General features: G+C 35.0%; 1 protein-coding gene across 2 annotated transcripts; it reads right to left on the bottom strand.

Annotated features, from left to right (window-relative positions):
• Positions 1 to 1,034: 1,034 nt before the first annotated feature.
• Positions 1,035 to 14,221, bottom strand: LOC128263729 (transcriptional activator cubitus interruptus). Of its 2 annotated transcripts, none has more exons than XM_052998835.1 (6): positions 13,703 to 14,221; positions 5,405 to 5,787; positions 4,689 to 5,338; positions 4,125 to 4,637; positions 3,894 to 4,058; positions 1,035 to 3,837 (listed from the first exon to the last, which is right to left on the bottom strand). In XM_052998835.1, exons 1-6 carry the CDS (start codon positions 13,738 to 13,740, stop codon positions 1,384 to 1,386), a joined length of 4,203 nt encoding a protein of 1,400 aa, XP_052854795.1. In that variant the 5' UTR covers positions 13,741 to 14,221; the 3' UTR covers positions 1,035 to 1,383. The 2 variants fall into 2 exon arrangements, with proteins under 2 accessions (XP_052854795.1, XP_052854796.1); XM_052998836.1 differs by having other exon boundaries at positions 4,125 to 4,631.
• Between the last annotated feature and the right edge of the window lie 6,015 nt (positions 14,222 to 20,236).

Genomic DNA, 20,236 nt, shown 5'->3' with positions numbered 1-20,236 from the left:
ATCCGAGTTTGCAGTAGCAAATGATAGAAATCACACGACAATAGAAGAACATCTAGAAGAATAAGTAGGTCAAATAAATCATATCTCATAATGAGTTTAACTCGATCCGAATTAAATAATTATTAATCGAAGAAATAATATATAGCTACATCTAACTAAGCCAAATAGTCCTACGGACAAATATATATCATATACATATATTTTATATATTAGGGTGTCAAGAAAATCTTGCGGTATTTTTGCTAGAAGTCGTCGCAAGTGCATAGTTGTATTCATCGCCTCGGGTTGCAGCATGGGACTGGCAGAGAATCATTTAGTATGAGCTGCTTTCCTATGGCCAAACAACCAATTCGGACCTATACTGCCAACAACTGGACCGCTTCATGACAGCACTCATGCAGAAGAAGCCATGTTCATAAGAGGCCGAATTGTCTTCTATCAGGACATCGCCAGGTCACATACATCTTTGGTTATGCGCCAGAAGCTCCGGGAGCTTGGGATTAGAGGTTATTTTGCATGTACCATAAAGCCCGGACCTCGCACCAAATGATTACCACCTGTTTCTGTAGTTTGGTAGTCGAAAGTTGGCCACAAAAGATGCCTGGAAAAATTAGCTCTCCGAGTTGTTTGCCAATTGGAAAGCGAGCTTCTGTAAGTGGGGCATTATGAGGTCGGCATCGCTTTGGCAACTAGTCATCAATGAAAACAGTTCATATTTGACTTAAATCGCATGATTGAAACCATTTTTATGAATAACTGATCAATTCAAATACCGCAAGACACCATTATTTTTGTAAGCTTCATGGTTTTTCCGCCAACATCTGTTTGAATTATAAGCTCAGAATTCAAATTAACTGAAAACATGTATTAAGCCCAAACGGTTGTATTTCAGGAAAAAAGCGATCTGACCGTGTCAAGTATGAAGTATAATATAAAGATGAAAAATTTTCAACACCAGCCAGGACTGCTAAATGTGCTAATAAATACGCGGCAAACCAATATATTTCAAAAATTACCAACTCGATTTAGTAAAATTCTTTTGTAATGTTAAAAAAACATTTATTTTAATTACTTAAAGACATATAATTTTTCATTTAATTATAGTTCGGAAGACATTTTTATTGCAAAAATCTCATTTCTCAAATCTAATTTATGCACTCAAATATATTTTGTTTAAAAAAATTTTTTTTCAATTTTGTATGGGGGTTTTAGATATAGATAATTAATTGTAGATAAAAACATATAAATGCGAGTTTGTTTGTCTCTATTGTTTGTAATAGAATTGTGACTTTGTTAACAATGTTGTATTCTTTTTATAATATTGTTATTGGGACTGACTTCTATTTTTGTATAATTTTTTTTGTATTATATCTTGTGGATTTTCTACTGCATCATCTGAAGATATCTATTTTCCTCCAACAAGGATGTCAAGGATGTTGTCATATCGTTAATCACCATATTTGTTCCAGGATATGGGTGTGTAGAGCTGCTGACATCAGGCCACAATGTATTGCCTGATTGCATTGTAGATATGCAGCGGATTTGATCGACTGAATTATTTTTTGTCTCCATCCAGTCTTGACAACTTTGTACATATTGTAGAGTACGCTGGTATGTATCAGATTGCATTGGACTAACATTATCCACATGTGTGTCACAAGCTTGGGTGTTAGGTTGACAGCCAAATTTTGAAATTGTTAAGGGTTGTGTTCTAAAGGTGGGAATCCGACCATCGCTATTTATATTTAAAGAAGGAGATATTTGAGATTGGCTTATGATGCCACATTGGATCTCATTGTTATTGTCTGTATTTAATTTGGAAACATTTTCTGGGTCAATTCGAGAATATATTGGAACTAAATTAAGCTCTGGCAAGCTTGTCATCGATGAGTCAAATATTTGATTCTGAGTTGACTTTGTAATTTGTGGCTGATAGACTGATGGAGAGGGTGACTGTAGTTTTGTTTGTTGATGGGGCACAGCAACGGTATTTAATTGTCTCTGACTGTACTTGCCACCGATTTTTGTCATGGTAAAATCTTCATGCGCGGACAGTTTCGGTGTAATTGGTTGTACATCTTTTAAATCATCAAAGTTAGAGGTCGGTTGTGAAACTGGTTTATTTGATGGATTAAAATTTGACTGTGAATGTACTCGATGGTCGTGTAATGTTAAGTTTTCAGATGCAACAGAGCTGATACCATTTTCTTCTACTTTCTTCGTGTAATTTTTATCGTCTTTTACCAAGTTAAGGTACTGAAGCATTTCATCGGGAAGTATAAGCTCTTCAACTTCATCCAGATTTATTTTTTCATTTGGATGTTGCTCACTAGTCATAGTCAGGTCAGCCTTAATTTGAACATTACCTTTCCCCGTCTTTAAATCATTCTCATCATTAAAAGATGATGTTGTTTTACCGTTTCTAACCTTTCCAACAGTGTGATTACTTTCCAGGAGAATATCTAGACGAGGAACATTTATTACTGCATTCAAATTTATGTTTGGCACTGGCTCAGATTGCCGCCGAAATATATTGTTCGAGATTGCTTCATCAAATTCGATATCTCTTGCAGGGGTGTTGTTGTTTATATGTAGTGACTGCATAAAGTTGGGAACTGAAAATCGACCGCCGGTTGAATTCTGAAAACAGCTCTCAGTATCTGTCCCCTGCAAGCGTTTTAAATTTGTGTCGATTAAATGAGATGACGGAGGCGGAGGAAAACTGTTATTATAATAACCAAAACATTGAACACCAGAATCCGAGTTATGAATAGATGTACTTGGACTGCGGTTTGAATTCGACTCTTTGTTTGTTGAAGTCAATAATGATGTTGACGTCAATGCGTAGCAGTTGGCTGCATTTGACATTTGGCTAGAGCGCCGCGAGCATCCTGGTGAAATAGGATCATAGAAGGAAGCTGTTGTGGTGTTGTGCGAAGGTCCTGGTCGCATTGTAGATATAGAAGACACCTGGGATGATTGACTACTTCGACGACTTTGCATACTACCATAATACGTGCTTGCAGTAGAATTCTGACTATCGCGACGAAACTGTCCTTGCACCGAGCCAGAACCGATAGGAAGGCTTTGCTTATTTAATATTGTACTACGACAACATGTCTGGGTTTGTGATAAATCTTCTGGAAACCTTTCTAGGCACGTATTCAAAGGCATTGGAACTTTAATGTCACCAGAGGTACCTGGTTCCATCTTGAGTTCAGTAATTCGCTGGTTAAGTTCGCTGATTCCAATAATCCGATTGCTTTCCGGAATGTTGCAGAGCATAGCCGTACTTGAGTTTATAACTTTAGTTTGCAGACGACTTCTAAACCGTTGTCTAGCCACAACACCACTTCCAATAGTCGAGGCAGACGCATTTCCGCTGCCAATATTTACCATAGCACGCAAAACAATTGGTAGGTCGGCCACATCTACGTCATCCTCACAATTCCACCCATCATCCAATGTTAAATTCTCGACAACGTCATCTGGTGAGTATGTTAACAAACAGTCTGAAGGTCGGACTCCATTTATCAACTGATGATGTGGCGAGTTTCCATCTGACTCAGATTTAATGCTGGGGCTACCCAGGCCTATAATCTTTCCTATAGGCAGGTCTTCGCTGCAAGGGCTTGAGTCAATATTATGCTCTTGAAGATTATTCCGAACCTGGCCACTGTCTCTTTGTAACCGAGAGTTAGCATCATTTAGAGGTAAGCCTTTATGTTTTTTATTTGCATAGAACTCAGCACCGTGGACTGTTTTTACATGTTTTCGCAAAGAACTTGGGTCGGTGTAACGTTTTGTGCAACCAGGCGCTTTACAAATGTATGGTTTCTAAAAAAAACGATAAGGATAAAACGAGATTGTTGAATCAGGGGGAGTATTTTTACCTCATTACTGTGAGTACGATTTTGATGCTTGGCACGATCGCTAGCATTACTAAAAGCTTTGCTACATCCTGGATATTCACAGGTGTATGGTTTTTCGCCTGTATGTGACCGTAAATGAGTTTTAAGGTTTTCCAAGCGTGAGTAAGCCTTGAAGCAGCCTTCAAACTAGAAGAAAAAATATAAAAAATAGGAGTGAAAATCATTTCTATTTTATATAAGTATATATCTTACTGTGCACTTGTGTGGTTTTTCACCGGTATGCCGACGCATGTGCACAACGAGCATGTACTGCGCTTTAAATGGTTTTTCGCCACGTGTACAATCTTCCCATCGACATATAAATGCTTTTTTATTCGTTTGGATGTGGTCATTATTTATATGTTTAACCAGTTCATCTTGTGTGTTAAACTCAATACAACAGCTACGCCAGTGACAATTTGTTTCTATAAAGTCCCCGGGTTCGTCCTTGATATCCGTCGTATCAGCGTTGGCACAGTCATATTCATTTAATGGAGTCGATGCTGATCCACAACTCATAAATTCCTCACAACGGTGACCTATTTTTACATCATCAGTAATACTTTTGGTATTATTTGCTACTTTATTATAGCAGCGGTCCGTCAAATGTGACGAGGCACTATCCGCTTCTACTTGAGCCACACTGCCAGATGTTGAGGAAGGCTGCTCAGTGACATTATTTTTATGTTGTCGATTTTTCAAGTTTCCATGGTCGAAATTCTTTATCTAAAATAATTTAATTATTAATCATATTAATTTAAAAAATATTGTAATTACCGAGAGAGCTGCCACCTGCGCATGTTTATCATTAAGTAACCTTGCAGTTGAAGATGTTGTGATTTGGCTAGATAAATCGTTTAGATTAGCATGAACATCATCCAGGCTTAAGACAGTAGCGCCAGCCCCGTGGTTTACAGAAAACCCGGCAGCTGCTTGTTGTGAAGTCATGGGATTTAGAAGTCCTGCACTTGCACGTAACAAATGAGCTTGTATTTGCTGTAAACGTGGTGCCAATGTTGAATGTGCATGAGACATGGGATTAATGGCACTAGCTGAAATGTGACCGTATGAACCACTAGCCACGCTGCTTCCTCGAGAACCGTTCATAATTGTCGCTAAAGAGTTTGGCGAAAATCTAATCATTGAATTAATGTCAAACGAATCAGAATAAGGCGACGAGGAAAGGGCTCGTTTACGGCTAATGCTGGCACGAATACTTCCTCCCTGTGGTCGAGGGCTACTTAACCGCCTGTTGCCATCGATGCTAAAGTGAAAATCGGTACTTGCAAGAGACCCTGCGGCTGCTGCTGCTACAGCCGCGTGATGCAGGTCCCCTAGAGAACCCATACCTCGGCTGCCCAAAAAATCTCCTGACCCCAAACCAAGTCCAGCAAGGTGAAAAGCTGACGCACAGTTCACATAGGGATCTAAGAGATTAAAATTACATATTTAAATTTCCTGAAGGTTTTTGTATAATATAAGGAAGGCAATACCATGAAACGATGTAGTTGAACTACTTCTTTGAAGCGAATACAATTGTTCCATATATCCGGGAATTCTATAGGCTGGGTGAAATTCATGGGCGTGAGACTGCCCATTAACATTCAAACTAGGAACATGTTGATGCTGGGGATTGTGATGGTGGCCAGAAATATTCGATAGAAGTGTGTTTCCATTATTAATAGGTGATTGAATTGAAGTTGCTGTTTTAATTGAATCAGATCCTTCAATTGTTGGAATCATTGTGGGAGCTGATACCGAGCTTGAAACATCTGTTGAATATACGTGGTTAATGCACGGAGAGCCTGGTAAAACTGTTGCCGCGGCAGCCACGGCAGCAGCTCGTCTGGATGCTAGGAACTGCAATTCAGAGTATCTACAGAAAAAGAAAATAAACATTTTTCAATTTAATAATATTACAAAGTTATTTGTAATTTAAGGATTAAGTTGTGCAAAACTAATGAATAAAATTTTCTTTGTGGTGTAATTTTAAATAAGATAGGTTCAGCAAAAAATTTGACTACTTGTAACTACCAATGTGACTTTACTAATAAAACCGCTGATTTTGATTAGTAAATAATTGCACGCTACTGTAAAAGAAACATATCCAAATTTCGTTTAGTCCTGGACTATAACATAGCGACTTTTATAAAGAGCGAAACCAATTTAGAGTTGTTTTTAAAAACGAATGCAGTATCGGGGAAAAGAGACTACTATATCACTATGAGGCAGTACTTGTAGTGACAATGCGCATCAACAGCGTGTGTATAGGATATAAAATATTGGGTGCATTCTAAGACTTTACGAAATTGTATTGGGTCAGAAGAAAGGGTGGTATAAAGCTCTTGCGTCCAGTTAAGTAAATGTTCTCCTTTTTTAGTATATTTTCAATTTTGTTGAAATTACGCATTGAACAACATCCAACTTATATGGATCTGATACCCCGTTCAAATGTTCAATTTCAAGTTCAAATTATATACCAAAAAAAATCTCTGTTTGTCGGATAAAAAAAAATTTTAGGCGCCTATCTTAGGATCCTAGAATAATTGTTGATGTTCTAGGCCGGTCATTAGAAAAATCATTTGTTCTTCGACTTTAAAAAAAACTAGGTAATTTGGCGGAAAATCATCCTTAACAAAGTTGATCTACATTTTTTTTACACTTTTTTTAACGAATTTTTTTAAACTCTTTTTTACAGCAGATGGACCTAAAAAGTACTTTTTCAAATTTTTTGATCAATTAAAGCGGCAACTTTTCTCAGCTCCGAGCAGCTAAAGCTACGTTGGCATTTGGTGAGGAAATTGTTTTAAAAAAATATTTTTAAGTTAGAAGATGAAAAATGTTCACTAAATATATTTAGAATTTTAATTACTTTTAATATTCTTGCAGAGGGTACTATAATTTCAGTCAGAAGTTTGCAACGCATTGAAGGAGACATCTCCGACCCTATAAAGTACATATATTCTTGATCAGCATTACCAGGGAAGTCGATCTATCCTGTCCGTCTGTCCGTCCGTCTGTCCGTCCGTCTGTCCGTCCGTCCGTCCGTCCGTCCGTCTGTCCGTCCGTTTCTACGCAAAGAAGTCTCTCAGTTTTAAAGCTATCTTCATGAAACATTCCCAAAAGTTGTCTTCCTGTTGCAGGTAGTAAGTTGGAAGGAGCCGGATCGGGTATTATAATTTTGGTCAGAAGTTTGTAACGCACTGAAGGAGACGTTTCCGACCTCATAAAGTATATATAATTTTGATCAGGATCAATAGGGGTGTCGATATAGTCATGTTCGCCTGTCCGTCTGTCGGATATAACTTGCAAGAATTAAAGATATTTTGCGCAGGGTATAAGCTATTGACATACAATTTTCAAGTCTTATTTATTAACTATACCTTATAACTTCCATGGGAATAATTGTTACACTTTTTTGTATTCTTCTCGCTTCTTTTGTAATTTTAGCAATTTTGACAAAGTCTGTAAGGGTATTAAAACATCGGCTTACCTTCCGTGCTTGTTTAATTTCTTTTAGTTCTCCGAGATATGGTAATGGTTAAATATTTCAGAATAACGCTTTAAATTTCATGACTATTTCGGACTATATCATGTAGCTCCTATGAAACAATCGGAATAATTAAAAAAAAAACTTTTGACAAATGTTTACTTCTCCATTTTTGATTTTTTTTTAAATTTTTTTGGTAATAGTAATAATTTGATAGTTCAGATTTACGGTTTTAATTTAATTCATTTCGGAAAACGATATCATATAGTTCCCATAGGAACGTTCGAATAATTGAGCTGAAAATCATCATAGCTTTAACGTTTTTAAACATATACGCAAATAAATCGAAATTTAAGTGTTTTCAAGAATGTTTCATTTGTGCAATAGCTGCAAGGGTATATAAACTTTGGCTTGCCGAAGTTTGCTTCCTTACTTGTTAAGAATAATTAAGTTTTAAGTTTTAAGAATCTTTCTTTTAAACAGCGCAAAAAATCGTCATTTCCCCGTTTCTAATATTGGCAATCATGCTAAGATTTGAGTACATATATGGATAACAAAAAAACAATGTGAAAAAAAATTGTTGTTCAAAGGCAAGAGTACATATGATATACGGGTGTTGGCCAGTTCTGACTTAAATACTAACGGCAAAGAAAAAATCACCATACTGCAAAATCCGCGAGGATGCCGACTGGTAATGACGCTACACTGCCTGACTTCAGGGGGCGATCACCTAAGATCAAGAGTCAGAACTTTGTGCTTTAGTTATTTCATTACCAAAGGTATATGTATATATGGTCACGACTTCGGGTAAAATTATTGGGGTACTATATCAAAAGTTAAAACAAAAACTTCTGTTAACAAACAAAAACACCTTTTGAAGAGGTAAAAAAAAAATTGTGACAACGCACTGTATTTGAGCATTCGACTAAAATTGTTTAATATACCGTGTAACTCACTTTTTTTTATAAGCACATATAAGAAAATAATAAGAAATTGTTGTTAGTGGTTTTGACAAATTCGAAAACAACAACAAATAGTAATATTTCAGAGGTATTTTAAAGGTAAGATAAAATTTATTTCATGTCATTTTCTGAATAAGGGAATCGTAATGTACTAGAAAATCACTAGCATATGGGCAATTCCAGGGCTTCGGACGCATCATTCTGACAATTTTAACATTTAAAATAGGTGTAAAATAGTTTTTAATATTTTTTAATTTTTGTTTATGAAAGTTCCTAATCATTTCTACCAATGGTAAAAAACTTAGCTAAACATATCGAGTAACTTCTTGGAATTACAAGACAGTACATGAGTTTCATACTCGACAAAAATGGAACAGCAATTTACAAAACATGATAAAAACACAAAGATCTTCGAATTTTTTCAGTATACGTAGAGGATGCTAGCATTCGAAATGATGCAGAGCTATATTTTGTTTTATTTGGTGACATTATTTTAACAATTAACCACTCTTTTAAGTTAACAGTTATTTCTGACCTTTTCTACGGCAGCCAGTCATATGGCTCGTGTTTGTGGTTGAAAACGTTGGTTGGTTGGTAAACGTCGTTAAGTAAATTGTATGTTATTGTGTTCAAGCATACTAGCTAAAATATTGAACACCTTTCTTCAATAAATAAGTCAGTTTTAGTACTTTGTTGCTTATTACGAAAATATTATTAAATTCATTTTTTGGTCAGAGTGCTGTTAGTCCTACGTAAATTTGAAATTTGTTATTTCAAGATTAGTAGTGTATTTTTCGTATTTTTGGAACCTGGTCAAAGTTTTTCCATTTTTCCTGCAAAGGTATTGATAATTGGTATTGAAATTGACGTTTACCAAAAATTAAAGTTCCTGTTTGATATGTGATATAAAAAAAAACCATTTATACATTTTTTTGTGAAAAGCATAAAAGCACATATGTGTTGGATGGGTAAACATTCTGGTATCTTGATTTCGGACACGGCGTTCAAAAATATATAAACTAAAGCTGAAAATGGGCGTTAAATACATTATTATTTAAGTTCTTTACATTTTTATCTGAAAGTTTGAGTGTCTCTTTAATACTTTATCTAAAAAAAAAATTTTTTCAACTTTTAGTTTTGGGGCTTGGTTGACTTTTTCCTGGAAATGCCCATGTACTGTTCTCATTGGTGCATTTAACCATATTTGAAAATGGTTGTTGTATAGTTAAAAGTTTATCACGCATACGTATGGATGCCTCTGACTAAGTTATTATTTTTTTTCGGTTGGCAAATACTTGGTTTTTCTCATTATTTTGACCAGTGTTTTATCAAATGTGTTTTAAATAAGAGCGCTTTCTTTAGTTTTGCAGGGTTAAACAAATATTTGATTTAAAATGTTAAAGGTAATAGATTGGCTGAAATTTTTAGATTTAAATAATTAATTATCTTACATTTTATTTTATACTGACCCCAACGCACGAAAAAGACAGAACTTTAATCTTTAATCTGGTATAACTCTAGTCGAAAGAAAAGAACACCCACAGAATACTTATAATAATTACAATACGTATATTCCAATCAAAAATGTTGTAATATTACCAGTACCACTTGGTTTATAATAACACCCGACAATATCATATAGCTTTAATAGGAACAATCGAAAACATTTTGTTTATAACTTTACTGTTTACCTTGCAGAGGGTATTATAATTTCAGTCGGAAGTTCGCAACGCGGTGAAGGAGACATTTGCCGCCCTGTAAAGTATATATATTCTTGATTAACATCTCTAGTCGATCTAGCCATGTCCGTCTGTCCGTCCGTCTGCTCATTCGTCCGTTTCTAACAGGTCTCTCAGTTTTAAAGCAATCATCATAGAGCTTTCCAAAAGTTGTTATTCAGTTTCAGGGTACAGGGTGCGCCATCTCGAGCTTCGGTATAGAAACACTGAATAGCTTCGACGTTTGTGAAGCAATTGGCTTGGTTCGTTTTGGAAACGTCAATTCTGTAAAATTTGAGTCATGAACAAATTAACACCAAAAGAATGTGTCAAAGTGGTGACTTTGTTTATCGAAAATGGGCGATCAATTGTGAAAACGTAGCGTGCGTATCATTGAGTGCCCGGAGATGCGTTGAAAGGGTCAAAAATTTCTGGCTTGTACAGGATGGGGCCCTAAGTCACACGTTGTGTCAAAAAGAGGCGATATAGACTGTTCGCCGGATTTTAACCCGCCGGTTATCTGAAGAGCAAAGTGTACATGAGCAAGCCCAAGAACATCAGAGAGCTCAAGGAATATATCCGCCGAGAGCTCGAGAAATTCATGAAAAATGTATGAAAGAGGACACTTTTTGCCATCAAGAACATAGGTGGACACCTATTGGTCGATATTGTATTCAAGAACAAACACAAATGAATTGTAAAGGATAAATCTCAATTAACAAAAAACATTTTTATGAATTTTCGTTTATTTTCAAAGTCATTCAATATTTTCATGCCGAAGCTCGAGATGGCGCACCCGTTATATAAGTCGCATGTAGCCGGATCGGACTTCTACTTCATAGAGCAGTGGTCGGCACTATTTTACACTGTTCGGAGATAGGCTTTGCCGACCAATGCTATAAAATAATAATTTTTCAAGATATACATAGTAATGGATTGATATTTGGAAATTACGGTTTTTATTTATATTAAAATCGGACGACTTCATGTTTAGCTTCTTATGGAACAATCATAATAACAAAAAAAAAAAAAAAAAAGGAAGTAAATTTCGGAAACTCCGTCTGTATGTCCGTCTGTATGAACGTCGAGATCTCGGATACTATAAAAGCTAAAGTTTTAAGACTTGGCACGCAGACACTAGTCGTTCATACGCAGCGCAAGTTTATTTCAAAACGGGGCCACGCCCACTATAACGCCCACAAATCGTGCAAGTATGTATGTACTGTCACTCTGAGACATTTTAGACCGTAGGTGTTGAACTCTGTGTGTGTGTTTCGGTCATATCTATTGGTAAGCACAAAATTTTTTTTTTCAAAAACGAGCATATATTCTAGAAGTTGCGAGAGGTGGGGGTGCCTTACGCACTTAGCTTCTAGTGTTGGCTATGCATTTCGACAGATGGTGCCAGTTCGCATTGAAAAGCACTACACGAACAGTATAAAACCGCTGTCGGCTCACACAAATTGACAAGTTTCCCCGTGCAAATCACTCACAAAAATAAAGTGTGAGCATTTCATGGTATGCGTGCTATCCGCCGCTCTCCGATTTTCAAAAATACAGAGCGACGTCATAACAAAACATAACTCCAAAAAACTTCTAAATAGTAGCTCGATCTAGAATTTTTGTGTCTACCATTAGATATGACCAAAACAATCAGCCCAATAACTAAGGTTTAAAAAAAAAATTAAAATTTTTTTCTGATTGCTCCTATGGGAACTATATGATACAGTCGTCTAAATCGTCTCGTTCCAACTTATATACTACCTGCAATAGAAAGACTCATTTTGGGAAAGGTATTCGCAGATAGCATAAAAACTAAGTGACTAGTTTATGGGCGGAGAGACAGACGGACGGCAGTCGGAAATGTCTCCTTCACTGCGTTGCAAACTTCTGACTAAAATTATAGCACCCTCTTCAACGGTATACAAATCTTGAAAATGGATATTTGAAAATTCGAGGTTCAGCTTGCCCTTACCTTTTACACAAAAATAAATTAAAATTATTATTTTCCCAAAACCCGCCCGTTGTCTTAGAGAAGTCACTGCTTCCACAACGAGTGACTGTTTGGTGCGCAATAAGGTCAGGGGGCATCATTGGCACGTTTTTCTTTGTAAAGGCAATGTCATCTGGCCGCTTCGCATCTGCCATTGGATTTATTCAATTAAAATTTTAGGGCTTTTCAATGTATAGTGATTTTAAAAAGCAATTCTTTCATGGGCCACCCCTTAGTAGTGACACTACATATTTTCTGGGGCATAATAATTTTAAAATTTATAAGCTGAGTAAAGGTATCTTATTTTAAGTAAACAAAAAATAGAACCTTATCAAGGTTATAAAACGATTTCGACGAAGATTCTAACACATACATAGGTAGTGTTTTACAAATGAGTTGCATCTATAAGCCATAAACGTCCGATCGGCCAGTTTTTTGTGATCAGATCACGTTTTGTCATATATATGTTTTTGTTCCATTTTTTGGTCAATACTTAACTAAATTTACAGCAGTTAATTCGCGTAGAGTAAGAACTATTCACATAAAACTTTCAAAATCGAATTGCGATTATTTCACTTTTTTGGCTCAGTGGGTAGCTGCCATAGAAAGGACCGAGTAATTGAGCTAAAAATCTTAACAGCTACAATGTTTTTAAGCATTTATAAATTAAGATGTTTTAAAGAATATTTAATGTTTGCAATATCTCCAAGGGTATATAAACCTTAACTTGTTGAAGTTTGCTTCCTTTTTTTTCTTAATTGACGCTGTGCGACGATATAAATGAAGATCGGCCCATGAAATATATAAAATCTTATTAAAAAGAAAAACTTTTTAAACTCAACATAGTAAACATAATCCGATATCGGCGCAAAAGAAAACATGAAGAACCGCTATAGACAAGTGTGTCGACTACCCAACGCCTAAGCCTAGATTTACATTGACTTTGGTTGTAAATTAGCAAGGCCCTAGTAAAAAAACAAAAAATGTAATATATTTACATATAAAGCTATCAAAAATTCTAAGAAAATACATTTACCATGTAACACATTTTTTATTGTTTTGATACAATACTTTCTGAGAAAAATAAAAAAAGGAAGAAAGGAAGCAATCTTTGGTAAGTCGATTTAAACAAAATTAAAAGCGTAAATCTGAACTAAAATTATAACTATGTCCAAAAGATCTTTATAAAAACAAAAAAATCAAAAAATGGGAATTTAATTTAATCTTTATTCCGATTTTTCCAACGGGAGCTATTTGATATAGTCGTACAATTTAAATGAAATTAAAACCGTAGCTCTGATATATTTAATCATTGATATATCTATAATACCTAAAAATAAATTTAAAACACAGCAAAGCTATAATTTTTCCGAATTTTCCTATGGGAGCTAAATGCAAAAGTCGCCCGATCCTGATCGTTCCTACTTATATACTACTGATCTACTACTACTACTACTGCTGATCAAGAATATATATACTTTTAGAGTCGATAATGTCTCCTTCACTGTGTTTCAAACTTCTGACTGAATTTGTAATACTCCCTGAAAGGTATTAAAAGGAAGGATTCTTTTTTGGGCCTCTATAGGTTGAATTAAACATCCAAAACAACATTTTACATCAAAACTTACGCAAGCGGAAAATATGTTGGTAAGGCGTAGGCGTCCATTTTATTAAAAATAGTCCTTTAGTGTTGATGACCGTTAAGTTTTTACGAATAAAAATATGTAAACAAATGATTCCGTTTTATTTTGCAATCACCGACGGCACTTATCGATGTTGACGGACATTTCAATGGTAGCGTTTGAAAGCACTGTCACAATTCTTTTTTAATAAATTAGTTGCCGTTTCCTTACGAAAATTTATGCAATATTGCATTATTTAAAATTTAAGTCACTTTCATCTTATTAAATATGTACGATTTTAAAGGTGTATACGCGCAACTTTCTAAATCACAAGGTCTACAACTAGCTCTCATAGTTCATTTCCTAAGATTTAAAGTCGCGAAATATTATTAATTTATATCTTAATTTATAAGAAGCGAATAATAAAACAAATTATGTATAACAAAGTCAATATCGTGTGTATGCTGCGTCTTATTGCTGTGTTTCTTCCGAGTGGACTGAGTGATATTAACACTAGCTCTTGCAATGCTTCGTTAGTTTAGATGAAGCAGTTCGAATCTCCTCTGCTCTCACATATACCTTTGCCCGAACACAGATACTGCTACAGATGCTTACATAGATACATTTTAAAATACAAACACAGGCTTAACCTCAATACAGAAACAAGTGCATCGCTGATTGAGTGTATGTGTGTACCAACAGATCACAAACAGTCGGCGAAGGCGGGCAGATCGAAGATGGCTACACAATACATACGCATTAGCCCAAGTGGTTACAGTGCTGACGATTTAGCTATTTTATTTCTAAAGCAAAATAACCTGCAGTAGAAGTTCAATTGTTTACGTGTTTCGACTAACTCTGAAGTAGGTTGGTTGGTTGGTTTTGGCCTTGAAGTCACTACTCAAAAATATTTTTTTATGCTGAAAACGTAAAGCCGAAAAGCCGCGCCTATGCATACGTATGTATGTACATGGGATCACTTACTCTCATATATATTTTTCTCTCTCTTTTTTTAGCTCTCACTTGTTGTATCTGTTCTCACCCTCCTCTTCTGCTGTGATGAGAGGGTTTTTGGGCTCTACATTATATATGTATGTGTATGCATTTGTACATGCATATGAAACCATTTGTTGTTTAGAGTTTGTTGGATTTCTTAATTATACCCTTGCAAAGAGTGTTTTAAATTAAATCAGCATCTAGCATCGGGCTGAGAAACCCCGCAAACTATACAAAATAAGAATTTAGCAACGACGTGCGTGAAATGGCATGTGTAAAAACCTCCTCAAATCAGTATAAATATTAATACTTTTTATAAGAATAGCTTTAACAAATTTAAGAATTTAAATCTAGAAACAATTCATGTATTTAACAAATTTTATAAGCGTACCAGGGTACCCAGTTTATAAAAAAAATAAGAAAAGCAGTGCATTTTTATAATGTGAATACACATATGCATGTATGTATGTACATATGTATGTTTTTAGCTGTTTATCTTATAACACATACACATGTACATATGTACATATGTAGTACCATTCTTTCGCCTAATATGATAAAAGAGTTTTATGTTTCGGATTGAAGTCATTTGTTCCGAAATTAAGATACAACCTTGACAAAATTAAGCAATAAAAAATATATTTTAAATTGTAAGTTGTTTTAATAATAACAAGAAAGAAAGCAAACTTCGGCAAGCCAAAAAACATATACCCTAGCAGCTATTTCAAAAATTGAATATTCTTGAAAACATTAAAATTATGATTTACTTGCGAATATGTTTAAAAGCATTGAAGCTGTGATGATTTGCAGCTCAATTTATCGATAGTTCCTATGACAGCCATACATCGTTTTCCAATTTTAATAGAACAAAGACAACTTTTGGGAAAGTTTCATGCAGATAGCTTTAAAACTGAGAGACTATTTTGCGTAGAAACGGGCAGACAGACGGACGGACATGGATAGTGATGCTGATGCTCCTAGTGATGCTGATCAAGAATATATATACTTTATAGGGTCGGAAACGTCTGCTTCACTGCGTCGCTAACTACTGACAGAAATTATAGTACGCTCTGCAAGGGTATAAAAATGTGTCTCTTTATAGTTTTAAGCAGATTTTATGACTTTGCGCTCGCCAGCAAATTCTTGAGGCAAAGATATGAATTTTTGGTTCAATAACACTGGTATGTTTTTATGTCTATTTCAAATCAGTAGAAAAGATTAAGAATAAGTTAATATATATGTAAAGTTACATTGTTCATAGGTATGTATGCATTTATATACATAAATGACAATATTTTTAAAATTAAACTGTATTCTTGAGCTGTTATAGTAGAAAATTTCAGGTAGAAAATGTCTAACTCAGTTTATTGCTTTTACAACTGTATGGGTGTGTATATCAATTTTAAATTGATTTTAATTCCCGCTTTTAAAATTACGTGAAGCAGAACCAGCTGATCCTTTTGTGTACAAATAAATATGAAATATCTACATTTTTTTTGCAAATTGAATAACTTTTTTTAGGGTGGCTGTAACTGAGTTTACCAACATTGAGATTAATATTACTGTACTTTTCAACGCGCTAGCCGTAAAATATGTCTTCATTGTTTGGTTTTTGCTAACTATATATATGTAACTATATTTAATTTAACTCGATGAAAAATGCTGTTACTTATACCTAGGATCCCGGAAGCTATAAACGTCGTTTTGGGATATGCTGTTGGCCGTTATAGGCGATTTTTGTCGGTCATATCTATCGAAACTCATAGAAATGAATCATAGCTAATTACGAGGGCCAGAAGTGCTGCTCTCCATTAGCTTGTAGTGTTGATCGTGTATTATGGCAGATAACGCTACCTTTTACCCGATTTTTTTCTAGGGGGGTTTTTATTTTAAAATTGGTAAGCTGAGTGTAAGGAGTATCTATTGTTCGGGGTTCTTGACTATAGGGTTGTTGCCACTAAATGCATTACAAATTTGATATGTATAGAAACATAAGATATCCTTACTTTTTAACATTTTTAAATTTCTAAAAAGCTTAACCTGTTAATTAATTATAGGAAATAAATTTTTTAATTTTATGAAACTTTTATAAAAACAGACCCAATTTGAAAAATAAAAAATTTATTTTGCTGCCAATTTTGAATTTTAAGAATGTAACCCCCTATTTTGTATTGAATTCATGTTTCGCTTAACACGAGGATTTCTAGGAACGTAACCGCCGCGTTAACGAGGGCCAAGTGTATTATTGATCAACATCAACAGCTGAATGTATCCAGCCATGTTCATCTTTTGGATAGACGGACATCCAAAACAACGATCGACACACACATACAGTGACATCTTTGCCTCCGTTGTGTGACCAATTTGCACAGCCCAACATGTTTTTGTATATCTAAAAACTGCTGTTGCATACTGTGCGTGTGTCAGCAGGTCGCCGACAGAGCTCTTTTCTCTGTCTGTAAAATAGGGACGTGCTAACCGTTGATCAACATGAAACTTTTACAATAGTTTTCTTTTAAGTGCAGGTAGATGGAATGACATCGGACGACTATATCATATACAGTCATGTCAAAATGTAAACGACACCTTTTCAACAACGGACTATAAAATTACTGTTTTCAACATTTTTAATGGTATCTATTGGAACACCCATGCTGAGTGCTTTAAAAATTGGGTCAGTTGTTGCTAAATTTTAAAACTTTCGCAATGCTATTTTTTATGTGTACGTAGTTTATGTTTAATAAATAAACCGGAATTCCATTGTGTTTTCAATATTTTTCTTTTAGAGAAGTTAATATGCATAATTAAACGCGACTTGGACGCACAAAACATTCCCCACCTTTTTTTTTTGTATTTTCCCGTGCCATTTTCTATATCAAATTCAAATTGCTTTACATCTCTCTCTTAAACTGATTTTTTTTTCGCATCAACCTTATATCCTACCAGTAATATTAATAGGATTTTTCTTAAGGAGTAGCAAAACCGCCACGACCATTTTCCGACGAGCCAAAGCCAGGGAAAATTTGTACCCCTTACTCGTCGAGTAAATGGGTATTTTGTATTTGTTTAAATGAATGTAACGCATAGAAGAAAGAGGGTTTGACCCTATGAAGAATAATTCAGTCGATCTAGCCATGTCCGTCTGTCCGTGTGAGCGTCAAGATATCCGAAACTATAAAAGCTATACATTTGGGATTTGCCATGCAGATTAAAGTAATTCAAACAAATCGCTAAAATCTGCCACGTCACTCTGAACCTTATTGAACCTTTATCAATGCCGTTCTTTATATGCCGCCAACTAATCCCCGATTGTTTTCTGGAATAATATATATTTTTGAACTTGTAAGCTGAGTAACGGGTATCGAATAGTCGGGGAACTCGATTGTAACGTTCTCTCTTGATTTTTTATTTGCATGCGCACTCCGTTTAGAGCTACCATCTCGGCAGAATTATAAAGAATTATAATATTATTTTAAACAAGAAGAAAAGCAAACTTCGGCAAGCCGAAGTTCATATACCCTTGCAGCTATTGCATTAATTAAATACTTTCGAAAACATTTAAATTATGATTTACTTGAGTATGTGCTGAAAAACATTGAAACTATGATGATTTGCAGCTCAATTATTAGATAGTTATTTTTATATATTTTTATTATTTCTATGGGAGCTATATGCTATAGACGTCCGATTTTGATAAAATTTATACCATAATTCTGAAATAATTAAACATTGCTATATGTCGAAAAACTAAATAAAAAATTAAAAAACAGAAAAGTTATAATTTTTTTTCGTCGTCCGATTTTGATGAAATTTAAACCGTAATTCTGAAATATTAAACCAATACTATATCTCGAAGCACTACAAAAAAAAATTAAAAAACACCAAAGTTATAATTGTTTTTCTTTTATTTTTCCGATTGTTCCTATGGGAGCTATATGCTATAGTCGTCCGATTTTGATGAAATTTAAACCGTAAATCGGAAATATTTTACCATTACTATATGTCGAAGAACTAAACAAAAAATTAAAAAACAGCAAAGTTATAATTTTTTTTCATTTATTTTTCCGATTGTTCCTATGGGAGCTATATGCTATAGTCGGCCGATCCGGCTCGTTCGGGCGAATATACTACCTGCAATAGAAAGACAACTTTTGGGAAAGTTTCATGCAGATAGCTTGACAGACGGACAGACTTTTCTGTTTTTTAATTTTTTGTTTAGTTCTTCGACATATAGCAATGTTTAATTATTTCAGAATTATGGTATAAATTTTATTAAAATCGGACGTCTATAGCATATAGCTCCCATAGAAATAATAAAAATATATAAAATAACTATCTAATAATTGAGCTGCAAATCATCATAGTTTCAATGTTTTTCAGCACATACTCAAGTAAATCATAATTTAAATGTTTTCAAAAGTATTTAATTAATGCAATAGCTGCAAGGGTATATGAACTTCGGCTTGCCGAAGTTTGCTTTCCTTCTTGTTAATTTTAATTTAAATAATTCATTGGAAGGGGAGAAAGGTGCAAGGATAGTTCTAAAAGTGGGAATAAATTGTGTTATTGGAAAGCCAGTTTATTAAGATATAGCTCTAGCAAACACCACTGTGCTTTGATTCAGAAAACATGTTGGTTACAAAAATAATGCAATCGACTTATACTATATTAAACTCAAGGGGTATGTTTTTTTCTTAGAAATTTAGCATTATAATTAGTCAATAATTTACTTTGGTAAAAAGTTTTTGGTAAAAAGTTTTAAAATGTTAAATGACGATATTGTGTTACGTATTACAAATTTTAACTTACTTTGCGCTTATGTTGTTTCGTTAAAGTGATTTATGCAGGTAATTTGTAGCTCGGAACAAGTCGGATCGGTCTCATATATATTATATAGCTCCCATAGGAATAATCTGAAAAAAACAAAAAAAATTATAACTTTGATGTTTTTAATATAATCATATTTGCAATTCAACCTCTATCCCTGTCTTAAGAACATCAGTTTTAACATATTTGCACCGTACTTAGTTTAAGTTTTATTTATAAATGTCCCAGTAGAGTCACTATGCGACCGACAGCGATTGGTTGAGTATCTTTTGTCTGGAAGTCCATTGCGGAGTCACCCTTTTGGGACTAGTTCTAGTACTGGGTATAACTAAATTGTTGTGATTAACCCCCCCTTCTCCCACCTCCTCTTCTCACGGTTCAACTGTCACTTCGTGACCAATGATCTTCCCTCCTCACGGGACATGCGTCACATCGTAACAACCAATCCTCCAACCTTACCCGGAGGCGTCTGTCCGGACCGTTGCTCGGATTTCCGATCATCGGCCGACGGGTGAGCCGAGTCCAGGCACCTTATCGCTCTTCTCTTCCCAACAGGTTACGCCTGTTGCCCGACGACGCAGGAAGACGTTTCTCGCCACTGAACCCAACGCCACCGCACTCTCCGTGTCCAGGAGGCTCACTATCCTATCATCCGATAAATCTGTAATTTACCTAATGAATAAATCTAAGCATGAATTTTTGTATTGAAGCTCTTAC

This window comes from Drosophila gunungcola, unplaced genomic scaffold, assembly GCF_025200985.1.
Source record: "Drosophila gunungcola strain Sukarami unplaced genomic scaffold, Dgunungcola_SK_2 000018F, whole genome shotgun sequence".
NCBI classification, from domain to species: domain Eukaryota; kingdom Metazoa; phylum Arthropoda; class Insecta; order Diptera; family Drosophilidae; genus Drosophila; species Drosophila gunungcola.
This window is presented reverse-complemented; position numbering and strand designations above follow the sequence as displayed.